General features: G+C 39.7%; 1 protein-coding gene across 1 annotated transcript in view; it reads left to right on the top strand.

The window, feature by feature from the left end:
• The window catches only part of SNCAIP (synuclein alpha interacting protein), a 101,589-nt gene that overhangs the window by 62,694 nt on the left and 20,465 nt on the right, over nt 1–18,430 (top strand). Inside the window, 10 exon segments of the mRNA XM_049771389.1 lie at nt 1,524–1,649; nt 2,974–3,143; nt 11,817–11,830; nt 11,833–11,908; nt 12,747–12,810; nt 12,812–12,964; nt 12,966–13,346; nt 13,348–13,687; nt 13,690–13,821; nt 15,576–15,643. Of these exon segments, the coding sequence (XP_049627346.1) occupies nt 1,524–1,649; nt 2,974–3,143; nt 11,817–11,830; nt 11,833–11,908; nt 12,747–12,810; nt 12,812–12,964; nt 12,966–13,346; nt 13,348–13,687; nt 13,690–13,821; nt 15,576–15,607 (1,488 nt within the window). The 3' untranslated portion in view covers nt 15,608–15,643.

Raw genomic sequence — 18,430 nt, 5'->3', positions numbered from 1 at the left:
ATATGGCAGCATCTTCTCATTCAGTTTGACCACTAGTTCTGGCCTTAGGCTTTATTTCCTCTCATTCTTGAGTGGATACAGAGAGGTTCACTTTTTGCAATGTCTGTTTGCTTTTGTAGTAAACACTGCATTTTCTGGGTGCATTCTTGATCTTTTGCACACATAGGTTGCATTTCTCCCTTCTCTTTTGAATGTCTCATTTCCTACTTGCTCATATGGGAAAAAATGTGGTACATAGGCTCAGTCACCTCCGATGTCACAGATGATTTTAAAAATAGTGCCCATTTTTCCCAAAAGAGGTTGTCTTGAAACATGAAAGGAGACTGTTTTTATCCAACATTCCTCTCACAGATTCATTGGCATGTTCACAAGGTGAAAACAAATTTAATCCAGAAAAGTCTTAAAGTTCATGACCAGTCTGAGCAAATAACTGGACACACATATTTTTGAAATCCTTTTAAAGGCTAAAAGAAGTTCAAGGCCCTCTCAGACGCATGCTCATCCTCTTAAATGTCAAATTCCACAGCTAAGCTTCATGCTGTTGTTTTTACCGTTCTCGTGTTTTTAACCTTATATTTAATTCTTCTATTTTAAAACAATGGAATTGCATCTCTCTGATTGTTCTGGAGGCTAAACATAACATGAATATACCACCAAAGACTCAGTGGCTAAAGTGCGCATGGACTGAGACAAAACTCATTGACTATTATGTCTTTTAAGAGATGTTTTTAGAACTGTGGGTGTCTCCCTTTTATAATGGAAGAATAACCTTCCAAATACTAGAAGTATTTGATCAGAAAAAAATCACTTCAAGTTTTTATTTTGTTTTATTTCTGGCCACTTACCCAAAGTCTTTGTTCCTTTGGGGAAACCCACTAATTATAGGTGATAGGAATTAGGAGATATTATTAAATACTACAAAGTTAAAAAGAGAACTCATTTAATTTAATCGTAGTCTGTGATCTCAATATTCTTAAAATTTGTACCAGATACCTAAGTAGAAAAATCTTTGATCCATAAACAGAAGACTGGAATTCTAGTTCTACTTCCAGATTTGGACAAATTTCATTTAGTCTAGAGGAATGATTTTGAAGCAATATTCTTACTTTATGCAAATCTTTTGTAAAATAGGTAACACAAGAACAGTTCTTTGACAAGTTCCTGTTCTTAAAATTCTCTGATGGGGATGCTGAGCAATGGCCATGAACGTGGCTGACCCTAGTTAGATCCCTGGCATCTCCTATGATCCTCTGAGCCTGCCAGGAGTAATTTGTGAGTGCTGAGCCAGGAATAACTCCTTAGTGCCACTAGGTGTGGCCCCCCCCAAATTCTCTTGGTGTTACTTTTTAATGCACTTCTGTCAGTGATATATAGTGTTCAATTTACACTCACTGGGCATTTTTCTTAGGCTTTATAAACTTGGCTATGCTTAACTTCCACCCATTGGCAGTTTATTTTTTCCCATTTAGATTAGACTTTCCTTTATGATATACTATTCATTTTAATAATCACTTTGTTTTTAGGAAAAGATTCTTCTGTGGCTTCTTCAATTTATGCAAGAACAGGGAATTTCGTTGGATGAAGTGGACCAAGATGGCAATAGTGCAGTTCATGTGGCCTCTCAGCACGGTTACTTGGGGTGCATACAGGTATATAGACTCGGATGCTCTGAGAAGAGTGATGAGTTCATCAAATAGTACAACACGAAATGAAAACGTTGTTCGCTGGGAACATGTCTGGTTGAAATATTTTACTATTATAGTGCAAAATATAACAGTGCACAAAGAGTTTAACTTTAAAATTTTAGGATTAGGGGTACTGACTCTAAACAATTGAAAATCCCCAAATAACTTTTGACCCCCCAAACTTAACTAAAGGATAACTGTTGATAGCAGAAGCTTTTCTATATTATCAGTGCCTATAATATGGACATTTCATCCATAGCTATTCATAGTCTTTCTATATGTTATATGTATTATCTACCTTATTCTTAAAGAAATCTAGAGTATAAATAAATAAGTTTAAAAACTAAAAAGAAATCTAGAGTAAATCAATGTTTTTTTAAAAAAAAAATCATAAGTGGGTCATCTAAAAAAAGTTTTATCTTTGCTGTTTCCAGCTAAGGAAGAAGAAAATATAAAGAAATAGTGGAGTTAAAATACAAAATAAATGGACCCATGCAACTTGAACCCATATTGCTCAAGATTCTACTGAATATTGGTAGATTTGAATTTCTAGAAATCCACACAGAAGTATAAAGGCACTGTGAGGAGCCTTTTCAGTATCATGGGAAGTTGATGGGATTATTTCTTCTTTTTTAAGTCCCAGATGTGCTCAAGACTTGCCCCTGGCTCTGTGCTCAGGGATCACTCCAGGCTGTGGTACTGAGTCAAACCTGAAGTCCATTGCATATAAGAAAGTTCTTTACCCATTGTGCTATTTATAATTCACAATTCTCTCTTTATTAGCTTTTAGTGGGATGAGATCAGGCTCAGCCCAGATCTCCTAGTCTGGCACAGCATAGCAGGAGTGCCAGCTGTACTGTGTCCTTCCTCTCTCTAATTTTTTTTAATTCCTCATCAAATATGCTTAGCAACAGGCCCAGTGTGCTGCCAAGCTGTAGGAGCAGTCGATCGAATTCAGGTCTCTCCTGACAGGCGCCTCAACTCTGAACCTTCCAAAGAAGGAACAGATCTTGCAGACCCTGCACCACACGTCTCATAAAGCTGCTCCCCTTTTAGCTCTCCTTCCCAGGCTGGGTCAGGTCCAGGGGAGCAGAATTGGTCTACTGCATCCTATAGACTCCAAAAAGAGAAGTCTGACCTCAACCACTGAAAATTCTCCCGCTTGCAACAAGCTCTATAAATTGTTTGGAAATAATAGGGAACACCATTCAAGCTTCTATAAAGTCACAAACAACTCATGTCTAGAGGAGGCCTCGATGCATTCACATGTGTCTGCTTTGTCCAACAGACCTTGGTCGAATATGGAGCAAATGTGACCATGCAGAACCAGGCAGGAGAAAAGCCTTCTCAGAGTGCTGAACGCCATGGACACACGTTGTGCTCTCGGTACCTGGTGGTGGTGGAGACCTGCATGTCGCTGGCCTCCCAGGTGGTAAAACTGACCAAGCAGCTGAAGGAGTAAGTGCCTGTTGGTTCCCTAACAAATTTCCCATACTGAGAAGAACATCTCCCAATGAAGTTATGTTCAAATCCCAGGGTATTTTTTGCTCTTCAGTTCCTTTCCGTTTTTTTTTTTTTTTTTTCTCTTATGAATTCCAAAGTCTTGGTAAAAACTTTTGTCTGGAGGTTTTGCCAGCATCTTCATCCCTTGCTCTTCTCACTCTTTCCCTCTCACATCCTCATTTTCTGCTAGAGCTACCATCTCCACAGGGGCAGATGTCATTATTGCACAAAAGTGTAATGTGAGCTGACTTGAAGCCATGGTGAATGGTGAATGGTGTGGGTGTGAGGGGGACAGGTGATGCATCTCAGAGCTCTGAAGGAATTTCTAGTATCACCCCTGATCCTCTGTGTCTTATAGCCTAGGAAAATTATAAAGATCACAAGAGAGAGAACGGCTAAAGACAACCCAAGTTACACATTTTCCCAAAAACAAAAATGTAAATCTGGAAAATTATAGACAGATAACTTGATAACCATCACTCCTAACTGTACTATCAGAATGCAGCAGCCAATCCCTGGAACCTCATAATGTATTATTGATTTAACCAGCAGGAAGTGGATTAAAGCACTCATGGTCTAGTGCAGCGGTCAGCAACCTTTTTTTACAACTGAGCCAAATCTCACCAAAACCACAATTGAAATTTATTTTGAGAGCCACATTTGGATGGGGGGTTGTTGTTTTTTGTTTTTGTTTTTGGCAGTGCTCAGGGGTTACTCCTGACTCTATGCTCAGAAATCGCTCCTGGTAGGCTCAGGGGACCATGTGGGATGCCAGGACTCGAACCACCAACCTTCTGCATGAGAGGCAAACGCCTTACCTCCATGCTATCTCTCCAGCCCCGAGAGCCACATTTTTAAAACCGAAAATACATAGGATGGTACACTGTTTTTAGTTTCAATAAGTTTTTATTGAGAATATTCTGCATGCAAGTATCCACATAGTCAGGAGGATTCAAATAGCACAACTAATAAAACAAAAACTTTAGAACGATATTATATATCGATAATGTTAAATTCCATAAAATTTGCCTTACAATGTAGAGAAAATTACATCCTGACAATGACTGACAAAGTTACAAACACTAATGTGAACATTGGCCTTGCATTTTCTTGGATAGTTTGAGTAAGTCAGGTTTGTATGTTGTTGTTTTTAATTTTAGGCATGATTCCAGGTTCTCATCGATGAGACGAATTCTCAATTTACTCTTGATAAGATTCATTCTTGAAAATGATTGTTCGCATGAATATGTATACCAGAACAAGGAAAGAACAGCAAATGCTAGCTTTTTTAGTTGATTATATGAGTCAGGAATACTATTCCAGGTGTTAAAAATCAAATTCTCTTCCTTCTCCAGGTCTTTCAAAGCAGACCACTTGTGCTGTGAACTAAGTTCACATTTGTGTTTCTCCAATCTTTCTAAATTAGCACAAAAATGTTCAAATTTCGAGCTCCACAGTTCTTTGTTTTTTAAATCCAGAAATTGCATTTCAAAGTTGCCAATTCAAGGGAAAAAAATTTAATTCCATTACACTGGCATCCAGAGTTTTTTTTTTTTTTTTTTAACAAAGGCCAACGTCACTTTGCTGTTTCTGAACTCCTCAAACCTCTTGAGAAAAGCTTCCCTCATATTTAAAAGTGCTGTTTTAAAATAGGTAATGTCAATATCAGAATTATTTTCTTGGCGATATTTCAACAGGCTTGGAAGGTAAATCAAAGTTTCTCTGTCAAAATCTTGAGCAAAAACAAATAATTGGTTTTCAAACAAAATAACTTCTTCTAACATCAAAAAAATTGTTTCCTTTCCTCTGTAGTTTATGATTAAGCTGCTTTAGATGTGAAGTAACATCCACCATGAAATACAGTTTTTGAATCCACTAATTGTTTGTTAATTCTGGATAGTGAACTCCCTTCTAGAGGAAAAATGCTTTGATTTCTGATAATAAGTAAGCAAAACGTTTCAAAACGTTTCTTCTTGATAACCAAAATGTGCTGAAAATTTGAAACCCTACAATATGGAGATGAAACAGGTAAAAGAGTAAAACCTTTTAACAATCTTTAAAAGCAAGGATAGTGTTCCAGAAAAAGTAGTGATTTCACTGAAAGGAAAAAATATCTATTGACACTTTAGTGTGTGCTGCAAGAAACCAAACCAAAATACACACAAAAACAAAAACAGCACTTTGTTAAAGTGATATGTATGATATATATCATATGATATATAATAAAGGAATTATGATAGAGTGCCTGAAACATTTTAAAAATAAATTTTTTATTTAAGCATATTTGTTACAAAATTATTCATACTTGAGTTTCAATCATAGAATGTACACCACTCTTCACCAGTGCACTTTCCCCACCACCAATGTTTCCTTCCCCTTCACCCTCCTCTGGGGCAGGCATTTTGCATTTTTCTCTCTATCTCTCTTTTCCTTTATGACACCAAGGTTTGCAAAATTTTCTTTATGACACCGTGGTTAGCAATATTGTTAAGTAAAGGGTACCATGCATGTTACTTATCCATTTTCAGCATCCAGTTCTTGTCCAGACTGATATGTTCCAACTATCAATGTCATAATGTACCATTCTCTATTCTAAGTGAACTCGCCACTTTTTATGGCAAGCTTCCTATCGTGGACTAGTCCTCCTGTTCCTCATCCCTAGTTTCTCTAGATATTATTACCATATTGCCATTTATTATTCTTATATACCACAAATGATTATTCTGTGTCTACATATCTCCTTCTGACTCATTTTACTCAGAATAATAATCTGATGTGTTGATATATGTACAGATGATGCACTGTGCATAGCTCAGTGTTTTTATGTAGTCACAAGAAACAGAAGTTGAACACCTGTACGTTGTACCACTCATTGTATGATAGACTAGATTCAATAAAACTCCCTGCTGAACTAAACTCTGTGACAGATGACACAGTAAATATAATTTGTGAAATTCACAATTGTGATCAAATCCAGGCTATTCACCACCCTGGGTGAGAGTATGGATGCCCACTACTAGCATCTTCTCCATGAAGAAGTAAAGTGGCTGTTCAGGAAAGGGGCTTCTCTCGCCTTGTTGGCAAGAGGGAAGAAGTAGTGCAGTTCCTGTGAGAGCAGAACTCTGACTTTGTACAGCCCCAGTTGGACAAGGAATGGGCAGCTAAGCTTGTGTATTTGGCAGACATTGTTCATTTTCGCTATGAATTTAATATTTCTCTGCAGGAGAGTTTCACAAGTAGTTTTTAAAGTGAGACATAAGGTGGATGTGTTCAAAAAAGAATCTGATTCTGGGATAGCTGTGTCTGAGAAGGAGATATTGAAATATTTCCACTCTTGCAAAAAATTTCTGATTGGCACTTATATTATGCAGAAAATCATAATCAATATGAAAAACAGCATTTAAGTGCATTAGCTCACAACTTTAATCATGAGTACTTTGAACATGAGAATCCATGGAAAAGTAAAGTCTGGGTTGAGAATCCCTTCATGGAAGATGCCCACTCTTGTGCAAAATAAAATATGTGTTTTAAAATCACTCCAGGCACTATTTCTAAACCCCACCCAACCTGGTCTGAAGAAGCAGGGTAGCAGGAAAGAAATAATAAACCAAGCTAGCCAGGAAAGGATGATCATGGAGTCTATGGCCTTTTACCTTGCACTCTCTGCCTCAAGCCCAAAAAGCTAGAACACCTCTTTCTTTATTAAAACCAATTTCCAATACCAGGAGGCTTCAGGTCAAGAAAGAGAGAGAGACAAAAGTGCATATTCAGTGGGCTTTTACATTTCAAAGGAAGAGGTTTAAGAAAGGATGACATTGGGGGAACACCTTTGTTTGGGGTTGATACTGGGTATCATCTTACACTGTCGGGGCTGCACATGGGGCTCGCACTGACAGAGGCTAGGAGCAGAGTGCTGACTCCAGGAGCCGCCGCCCGGCACACAGAAGAGCCAAATTACAAGTGTAAAGAGCCACATGTGGCTCACAACCACAGGTTGCCGACCACTGGTCTAGTGTAAGTTTATTCTTAGGCTCAAAGAGCAACAGGCCCCCTAGAAAGCCTTAGAGTTAGGGAAACTGCACTGACTGGGAATGCTGATATGCTAGATGAAAATGGAGAAGCCACAAATAGGATTGTAACAGGTGAGGGATTGAAGAAGTAATGACATGACAGAGAGACCCAGGGCAGCCCCTGTTCCACTTCCCACAAGCATATGAATATGATTACAAAAAAGTTCTGAAAATTGAGGGGCCGGAAGTGGCGCTAGCCAAGGAAGGACCGAGGTTCTATCCCCTGGCGTCCCATATGGTCCCCCCAAGCCAGGGGCGATTTCTGAGCGCTTAGCCAGGAGTAACCCCTGAGCATCAAATGGGTGTGACCCAAACCCCTTCCCCACCAAAAAAAAGTTCTGAAAATTGAAATCAGACTGAGTTCACAATAATGATGATCATTAGGAGAATAAACCTTTAGTTTTAGAGGAAAAAGATGCAAAGTAACACAAAAAGGTGCAGAGGGAAGAGAAACCCTTCGGAAAGAATTGGGAGACAGTAGTAATTGTCTATAGAATCTGTCAGTTGAATTAGAAATGGCAATCTTCAGGGCCTGGAGAGAGTACAGGGCTTAAGGCTCATGACTTTGGCTCAGTCATTGGCATCACAAAGTCCCCTGAGCTCCATCAGGGTAGAGCCCATATAATCCCTGGCACTATAAGACTACAACAGCACTGTGCTTTTAGGTCTGGATGACTGATAAATCTAGGGAAGGGCCCTCAGGCTTCCTGAGCACCATTTGGGAGACTAGCTCTCAGAAAGAAAAGAAATGGCAGCTTTCATCTCTGTTAAATACTTTCTTACTCTTTTGAGAATTATATGTTGAAATGCACCCTGTTCCCAAGATGCTTCCACACAAATTCATGCTCAGAATTTGGCCTTCTACGGATATAGGGTCTTCACAACATTAAGTAAATTAAAGTGAGACCTTGGAGTCAGTCTTTTTGCAGGCTGGAATCCCAAGGAAAGGAGAAATATGGAGCCAATGCCACACCCAGGGAGACAGTATTGTGAACATAGAGCCGACAGACACCCAGTAGATGCAGCAAAATTCAATAGAAAGGCAAGAACAGGTATACCCATAGAATTCTGGGAAGAATTCTGTAATCTCAACTTCAGTTTCTAGAACTATGTAAAAAATCATGTCTATTTTTCACATGTGGTTCACAATGCCTGGTTACAGATGTAGTACCATACTGAAATATGTAGCTCATATTTTTGTAGTTTATGTGTTCATACATTCTAATTAAATTTGGTCAACATTTTCTTTGGGGGGAGTGGCTTAAAGCCATACCGAGCAACGCTAGGGTTTATTCCTGGGACTGTACTTACTTCAGGGTTACTCCTGGTGGTACTTGGAAGACCAAATGCAGTGCCCTGGATGAAATCATGGTCAGACAATATCAATGTAAGCACCTTAACTCCTGTACTATCTCTATGAACCTGATTAGTTCTTTCTAGTGTGTTCTTTAGCATCTAGAAACTAGACGTTTTTCTCCACATTCCTAACAGAGATCCAACCAGTCAAACTCATTTCCCTCAAATAGTTTTCTCAATTACATCATAATCCACTTTTATGCCTAATAAGCCCTTCAAAGCAGCCAGAATACTTCTCCATCTATTTTAGTCTCTCAGTAAAGATTTTTCTGAAACACTTGACATGCAACATTTGCTGGCCAAATCGAAGACAATGCTCAGATGCATTCTGGCATCTTGTCCTTTCTTTAGACCAAGGTCAGCAAACTTGAGACTATGGCCTCAGTCCAGCCCACCACCTGTTTTTTGTAAATAGAATTTAATGGAACAGATCCATTGCTTCATTTTCATATAGTCTGGAGCTTGTTTCAGATCCCAAAATAGAGCTGAGGAGTTGTGACAGAAACTGATGAGTCACAAGTCTGAGCTATTGTGACCTGAGCATTAGTCTAGCTTGTAGGATGCTTGCCTTGCACGCCGCCAACTCAGGTTCGATCCCTACTGTGAACACATCAGGTGTGATCCCTGAATACAAAGCTATAAATAAAGCCAGGTGTAGCCCCAAAATAAAACAAACAAACAAAAATCACAAGCCTGAGCAAGTTACCAAAAGAGGATGCCGGCCTCTGCTATAGATGACAAGTTTTCCATAGGAGATAACAGACTCCCCAGTCTTCAGGATATATTGTGATTAAGTATTATCACTTCTGAGAGATACGTGCAAGTCCTTGGTGCTGATGGGAGGGCAGCATCCATTTCCATATCTTTATCACAGAATTAGATTGAGGAGACATTGGTTCTTGAAGCCACATTGTGGGTGACACTTGGCGAGGAGTACTTTGAACTTTTTCCAGCAAGGGTCATATTCTTTGGTACCATGTCCTGGCTTATGAGAGCTACTACCATTTTTATATCAATCGTATTAGGTATTAATTTCTACTTAACATATTACCCATCCCAATTAAATTAAATGCTGTCAAATAACAGTTTTTGTTTTGGGAGGCCACACCCATCGACGCTTACGGTTACTTCTGGCTATGTGCTCAGAAATTGCTCCTGGCTTGGGGGACCATATGGGATGCCGGGGATCAAACCATGATTCATCTTAGGTTAGCTGCTTGCAAGACAAATGCTCTACTGCTTGTGTCACCGTTCTGGCCCCAAAGAACACAAATTTATGTTATAGTTCTATAGCTTAAAAATTCAGGGTTGTAGGTTCAATCCCTGACATCCCATATGGTCCCCTGAGCCTGCCTGGAGTTATTTATGAGTGCAGAGCCAAGAGTCACCCCTGAGTGCCTCTAGTGTGGCCCCAAGACAAACCCCTGCCAAAAAAAAATCCAGAATGGGTCTCTTTGGATAGAAATGCAGGTGTAAACAAGTTCTGTTCCTTTATGGAGGTTCTGGGCTGAGTATCTGCTTCCTGTTCATTTTAGCTGTTGACAGAATTAGTATTTTTGCTTTGTTGGGCAGAGGTCCTCATTTTATTTTCCTATTTTCTAGCCCACAGATTCCTTCTCTTGTGTAAAGCCAACAACTACAGGTCTAGCTCTTACACTTGGTGTCTCAACCACCAATTCTATTCTGCTTTACTGTAAAGAGCTTGGGTTTAGGGACTGGAGCAATGGCACAGTGGTAGGGCTGTTTGCCTTGCACATGGCTGACCAAGGACGGACCGCAGTTTGATCCCCGGCATCCCATATGGTGCTCCAAGCCAGGAGTGATTTCTGAGCGCAGAGCCAGGAGTAACCCCTGAGCATCACCAGGTGTGGCTCCAAAATATTGGGGAAAAAAAAAGAACTTGGATTCAGATGGGTACTACCACCAATGAATGAGGATTGCCTTTCTATTTTTAAAGTCACTTTACTTCCATCTGAAGCAATTATCCATTTATGTCATGGAAGGCAGTATTGCCACACACTTCAGAAGTGAGAGTATGAAAGGAGCACTCCTGGTCACCAGATTACTACCACCCCATTACTTGCACTACAAGGCTGCAAATACTGCCTATTCCAGCCTAACTACAACTAATTCACTTTACTTTGTTCTGTATTAGTTGATATCTATTTTCTAACTAGATGTGATTCTTTCTGTAACCTGCAGCATAGCCTATTTCTACACATCCTTTTATGTTCTATGGATATGACTGACATTGCATCTAGATTGTTTTCCCTTTCTATAAGAAAATGCCTAATCATTTTATTGGCTTTAACCAAAGTGAAACTATTATTTTTTCTGATCACTACATAAAAATACTTATTTTAAAAATATGAAACTTTAGAAAGAATAAATATTTTAGAGTATATCTTTACATGTTCCTTTATATTAAAGTTTGTATGCATATGAACATATATCTATATATGGACATGTTACTTCTAGAGTTATCTATATTGATATTTTAGATGAGAGTAGGCTATACATATTATACAAAATACATCATATTTTGCAATAAAATATATTAACAATTATATTAATTATCTTTAACAATTATTTTATTATATATTATACATGTTACATATAACATTTCTATTAATATATTAATAAATATATTAACAATCATGTAATTAACAATTACATGAATAATTACAAAATTTGCACAGCCTTCTTGATAAGCATTCCTATTACTTAGAGTTGGAGATATCTTCTAAAGATACTTTCTGAAATGTAATGATGAAGACAATGCACACTTTGGAAGGCTTTTGAATTTTTCACAACTTATTGCAAATTATTATGAAAAAAATATATTTTCTTTTTTATATATATTTTATTTAAACACCTTGATTACACACATGAATCGTGTTTGGGTTTCAGTCATGTAAAGAACACCACCCATCACCAGAGCAACATTCCCAATCACCAATGTCCCCAAGTCTCCCTCCTCCCCACCCAACCCCCACCTGTACTCTAAACAGGCTCTCCATTTCCCTCATACATTCTCATTATTAGGACAGTTCAAAATGTAGTTATTTCTCTAACTAAACTCATCACTCCTTTGTGGTGAGCTTCATGAGGTGAGCTGTAACTTCCAGCTCTTTCTCTTTTGTGTCTGAAAAGTATTATTGTTTCTAATTGTCATCGAGCTCTCTGGTTTGGTTTTTCTTAGACAGACAGTGGAACGGTCACGCTGCAGAACCAGCTCCAACAACTTCTTGAAGCCCAGAAATCAGAGGGCAAGTCCTTTCTTTCTTCTCCCAGGTAATGAATAATGGATATTAGAATTATTAAGTATTTTCCATCTCTGAGTATTATTTTACAGTTTCTCTTAATTATTGCTAAGGCCAGACAAAGAAAATATTTTGGCTTGCAGATAAAAATAAATTGTCTTTTTGAGGGGAAATAAAAAGATTGTCTTTCCTAACAAAGATCACCAAACATGAGCATTCACAAGAAATGGACTCTAAGCCTAGGGTCAGGAGAATAGCATTTCTTTGAAGCTCAAATTCTCTTCGTTCAATGGCTCAAAACTAGTTCCTTACTTTCTCTGAGCCTTTTACTTCTTTAGTTATGAAAGAGAAACAGTAATGTGGAAAGCACTCACTTGGTATGTGGCTCAGGTGGGATCAGTTCAGATAACAACAGATTGTCCCTGAGCCCTGGAAGGAGTGATCCCTAAGCACTGACCCAGGATCCAGGAGTGACCCTAAAGTACAGCCAAATTCCCATATCCAAAAAAGCAAGATATAGAAAAAAAAATAGATGTATAAGTTCACAAGTTCGTGAAAGATGGGATGAGTTGAACAACATTTGGAAAATATTTAAAAAATACCAAATTGCTATCTTCATGCTTGTAAAGTAAGAAGTGAAAAAGTGTCTGTCATACTAGACTTAATATAAATAAGGTATTATTTTACTTTGGTTTTGGTCGCAAGGTATACAGTATTTGCAGATGGCATTGAAAAGACATTAAAGAACACTTTATTTTGATCTTATTGATGAGTCTGTTTTTGAAAGGCAGCAAGGCTATAAGGTGATGTGTGACTGGGGTCTAACACAATGAGAAAATATATTTTATATTCTTAATCCTTTTTTGCAGTTCACCATCCTCTCCAGCGTCCAGAAAGTGCCCATTGAAATCCCCGGATACAGAGGAGGAGTCCTCTAGCCAAAAATAAATCAGGAATCCAAGAGGGCATTCAGATGCTTGGAAGCCTGGCAGTATCTGGCCGGATGAGGATCAAAGTCAAGGATGAGGATTCAGATAAAATTTTACGACAGTTACTAGGGAAAGACATTGTTGAGACTGTGTGCACCCCAGGAAAAGTTGTCCTTGGAATTCCAAGACTCTCAGACCTCCTCTCGAAGTGTCAAAAAAATACCCCCTGAGAAGAGGGAGCTGAAGTTAGCCAGGCTGAGGCAGCTGATGCAAAGGTCCCTGAGTGAGTCTGACACAGACACCCACCTTTCAGAGGAGGCCAAGGGCACACCAGTGCGCAGGGCAGACAGGCCCCGGCCGCAGCCCATCGTGGAGAGTGGCGAAAGTGTGGAGAACACAGAAAGCCTGCACTTGATGATAAAGAAACACACCTTGACCTCTGCACGTAGATTCCCTTTTGGGATCAAGGCCTCCAAATCCCTAGATGGCCACAGTCCCTCTCCCACCTCAGAGAGCAGCGAGCCGGACTCTGAATTTCAGTGTCCCAGGCTTGGGACATCTACCCTCCAGTCAATCCTCTGGAGAGCCTGCTCAGCCCATCTCAGACAGCTCGAACACCCAGAAAGCTGCCACCAGTCCCAAGAGTGCCCTCAAGTCTCCATCTTCCAAGAGGCGAACATCTCAGAATTTGAAACTCAGGGTGACCTTTGAGGAGCCTGTGGTGCAGATGGAACAAAGCAACCTGGAACTCAATGGGGAAAAGGAAAGAGAAAAGAACAGGACCCCCCCACGGGCCACCACAGGGAACGAGACAGGATGATCAGCTGAAAAGGCCATTTGGAACCTTCCGTCCATCATGGAGACGCTAAGTGGCAACCAGAACAAAACAACAACTATCAGGCAGCCAGCCAGCTCAAGACCTGCACCCTGCCTCTAACCTCCCTGGGAAGAAAGGTTGCCACAGACCCCAAGGGGCAGCCTCTGAGCTCAGCTAGCAAAGGAAAGAGTAAGGCGGGTAAGTGCCCATCAGACCTCTTCTTTTGGCCTTCAAGGGAGTGATTTAGTTCCTAAAACTGCAAAAGATTTGGTCCCTCCACACTACCTTGAACAAAGCTGCAGAAAGGAGCCTCAGGGAGGCCTCAAAAAATCAAGTTCCATTGGTTTCTCTGCTGATTGGCTCTTAGAAGTGGATGGATAACTTTTGCTCTGGCTTTGGAAAATACCCCCCAAAGAGATCAAATAAATGACAGGAGATGAGGCTCAGATGCAGACATTAACCCTAAACTGTTTGATCCTTGAGTAATAAGAGTTTTTAGTTAGAATAGGGAGACATTTCTGTCATGGGAGACATTTCTGTAAGACACAGACCACTAGTCCATATGGACCACCAGGCTCTTTGCTGGCACCAATCCTGTCTCCGGAAGAGGCAGCTCTTTGCATGTGACTGGATAGTTTATTTTCAAGCCCAATTAAAGAGCGCATAAATAGAAACTATTCCCCAAAACTTAACTGCTCCACTTGGAGTTGACCTTTGAAATGAATACCCCACACAGCTCCCCCTTGCATTGGCATTTTATGATGCCAGTCCCTCGGAGTTGGTCAGGAAGCTATAGCTGTCAGATATGCCTGCCAGGCCCAGGGGATGGCAGCGTGCGCCATGAACTGCAGTTTATAATTGCATTTATTGGAAAGCTACACACTATAATCTGTGGTTTACATTCAGTGAGTGAGAGACACAAACATATTTTTGGGCAATGTTTTCTGCATGCTCTCTGCATGCCTTGCCATAAAAGAAAGAAGAAAAGAAAAGAAAGAAAAAAAAGAAAGAAGAAAGAAAGAAAGAAAGAAAGAAAGAAAGAAAGAGAAGAAAGAAAGAAAGAAAGAAAGAAAGAAAGAAAGAAAGAAAGAAAGAAAGAAAGAAAGAAGAAAGAGAAAGAAAGAAGAAAGAGAAAGAAGAAAAGAAAAAAGAAAGAGAAGAGAAGAAAGAAAGAAAGAAAGAAAGAGAAAGAAAGAAGAAAAGAAAGAAGAAAGAAAGAAAGAAAGAAAGAAAGAAAGAAAGAAGAAAGAAAAAAAGAAAGAGGGAGAGAGAAAAAGAAAGAAAGAAAGAAAGAAGAAAGAAAGAAAAAGAAAGAAAGAAAAGAGAGAAAGAAAGAACAGAGAGAAAGAAAGAGAGAGAAAGAAAGAGAGAGAAAGAGAAAGAGCGAAAGAAAGAGAGAGAGAAAGAAAACAAACATAGCATAGCTGCCCAAATGCAGAATATGGAGAAATTCCCATCTCACACTTTCAAGAAATCACAGGCTGTATTTACTTTCATTATTATCTGCTTTAAGGATAAAAATTTTGTTACCCTAAGATATGAAACTGTCCAAAAAGTTTTTCAATACCAAATTCAAACTGTAGTTAATATCTCTTAATTTGTTCAACACCATTCTTAATTGTACATTGATTTCTGCCTTGAGTTTTCTTTATTCTAAAAGACTTTGGGGTATAGTTTGTTCCAGAAAAGTTCACTTGGGCCTGAGCTCCAAAACCTTTGGGTTAAATAGGCCCTTTCTTCTGTTGCTTGCATTAACTATCTCCAAGTTACTTGCTGGTTTCTTTTGCTCCTGAGTCAAGAAATGGTCCCACACTTGCCCAGGCTTCTTAAAATGCATCTGAACCTTCTGTTCAGAATCTAATCTGTTTCCTCCAGCATGTGCCCTGTTGAAACTTGTGCACGTGATGAGCTTGTTGCATGTTTTCAGTGATTCTCAATTGCACCTCTCTAGGCGATGTACAGCAGCTGCCTCAACTCCCTCTAACCCGCTGACTGAAGAACTTCTGCATAATTACACACGGTATGTGGTGCTAGGAATCCCCTCACTCAGCTCTCCTCTGCTTCCCCATTTCTTTGCTTGAAAGCCTAAAATGTCGTCCTGGAGGTCTCCTCACAGGGCTGCACAAGTAGAAAGAAGGACATGACTCATCCTGCTTCAGCCAGCAGCAGGCAGGCTGGTCACAGGACCTCAGAAAGGGACCTGGGGCTCTAGAAGGGGCACTTCCTTCCAGCCACACAGGGCATGGTTCTCTGAACTCCCAAAATTACTGGGTGTCCCAGAAGACTAGAGCTTTCAGTCTTTGTTTTCATGACATCCAGGAGCCTGGTAAGAAATTAAATTTCCCGTCAGGGGTTCCCGTGAGTCAGCCTCCGATCAGAATCAGAACTTTGAAGCAACTCTGAGGTTTTATTTCTTCACTGATTATAGACAGAGAGATCCTTTCATTGCCATTTTGCTGCCCGGGGACAAGGGAAAGTCTACCCATCTGAAACTTTAGTGAGGATTCAGAACAACTGTAGCAGCCAACTCCCAAATGCTCCCACAATAAATCAGGGGCTTCCTCAACCCATATTTTAGAGTGCATGGAGTGTGCACGAACAGCATCATCTCTGAGATTCATGGGTATCCTTGAATGGAGTCCTGTTGCAGACTAATTTTTTAATAAAGTTAATTCTCTAATTGAGTCATCAGGAGATACAGTTACAAAGTTGTTCGTGATTGAGTTTTACTCATACCACGTACAATACCTTTTACCAGTGTACATATACCAACAATATCCCGTTTTCCTCCCACCCTCTCCCTTGCCCATTCGCTTCTCCTGCCTGTCTCTGTAACATACATTTTTCTTCTAATTCTTTCTCCTCCCCCCCTTTTTTTTTGCCTTTAGTCACTGTAGTTTGCACTATTGTTACTGGCATGGTATTATGAATATCACTTTATCTTCTTCAGCACAGCTTTTGTTTATAGTGATATTTTCAGCTATTATTGTCATAGTGCCCTATCTCTGCCCTAACTCCTTCACTATTTGTAACAAGCTTCCTACCATGGACTGGTCTTCCTGGCCCTTCTCTCTATTGTATTTAGATATTAATACCAAATATCTATCTTCTTTAAATATACCACAAATGAGTATGATCATTATATGTCTATTACTCTTCTTCTGACCCATTTCAGTGTAATACTCTTCATTTTACTCATATAATCAAATTTCATGAGATAATTTTTTTCTAAACGCTAAGTAGAATATTCCATTGTATAGATGTACCATAGTTTCTTTATCCACTCATCTATTCTCAGTCACTTGGGTTGTTGCCAGATTCTGGCTATTATATTGTACAGCCTAAATTTTAACCTATTTTAAACTATGCAAATATGCATAGTGCCCCCAACAAAGCAGAAAGCCAAGAACTAAAGGGAGCAGCAAGGAGGACCTAATGCAGTCAGCACCCATTGACTGTTTTATTCAGAAGAGCAACTTCCCAAGCCCATGTTAAAGGGAAAACAAACCCTTTCAATTTAATTCTTCCATCCTTGAAATCAGTCTTTCCCAAAATTGGTGGTAGATAGCCTCCTCACTCACTCCTTTTCAACAATCTAGACTGGTGGTGATAGCATCTGGACATGTGTTGCTTTTATGTTTGCTTTGAGTAAGTTGTGGTTACTGTTGTTTTTCAAAAAGTAATATTGGAAACCTCTGTAAATGATATCAGATCTTTCAGCACTCTTCTCAACTCTCCTAGAAGTTTGTTTTGGGGTATATGATTATAGAAAGAAATACACACACACACACACACACACACACACACACACACACACACACGAAAGGCTCAAAAGTTTGGTTCAGGAGCCTCTCAGGTGCAAGGAAATAACTGCCTTTTTCCCTCTCAGTCAAGTTTTCAAGCCTTTATTTGGGTTTTGTAACACAAAGTAAACCAGAGTCCTTTTAGGTATCTCATAAATTTAGAAAGTTGTATCTGCTGTCAATAATGTCCTGCCTGGGACGGGCACCAGCCACTAGTCTAAACTTTTCTGACGATAAAAGTAGGAAACCTTGACCAAATATTGAGCCCATTGCCCAACATGGGAAGGAAGCAGGAAAACATATCCATTTCTTCTCCCAGTTGATATTGACCCCATTTTGTTTCTCAAAGTCTGATTTCCCTTCGCCTGATTTTTCATCCTCTACCCTTACTGTAGGCTTCCTATAGTGCCTGGACAATTCTGTTTTCCCCTTAAGCAGGAGGTGCCACCAATTCCCTGAAGCTGGGAGTTAAAGACTTGGCCAACTTTTGGGGAGAGGGAAGATAAACATAACTAATTCTTGCAGGTACTAAAGAACCATTGACCTGTCCAGAGAACTTGTACTAAAGAACCTGTACACCAAGCAGTTTGTATTCCAGTAGATTCCTATTAGTGTTAGGCCCAAAGCAGTAGGGGAGAGAGGTAAAAGGCAGCAGGATCTGGGAATTGGTAAACAGTTTCTCAAGCAATCTGTCAGGGACCATCCAACAGAGGCGGCAGAGCCTCCTTGCCCTCGCCCCTCGCACTTCAGGTAGGGGCTTTATATACCACTGGGCTGGGCTAACTGTCATCCTGTGACATTTAAAAGGTATGAACTTCCGATAACTTCACCCTTAAGGGACAGTACCTGCTTATCACCAGGGACCATATAGTTTCTGTTTCCTTTTATCTCTTCCCTTTTCCATAGGAAAAAAAAATAGGGGTATAAGAATAAATAACAGTATCCAGTATTGTTCTGCACTGCAGATCAAGTTTTAGGTCGGCCAAAATGGAAAGGTTTTAGCT

This window comes from Suncus etruscus, chromosome 4, assembly GCF_024139225.1.
Source record: "Suncus etruscus isolate mSunEtr1 chromosome 4, mSunEtr1.pri.cur, whole genome shotgun sequence".
Taxonomy (NCBI): Eukaryota; Metazoa; Chordata; class Mammalia; order Eulipotyphla; family Soricidae; genus Suncus; species Suncus etruscus.
The sequence above is the reverse complement of the archived record's forward strand: the minus strand, read 5'-3'. Positions and strand labels throughout refer to the sequence as shown.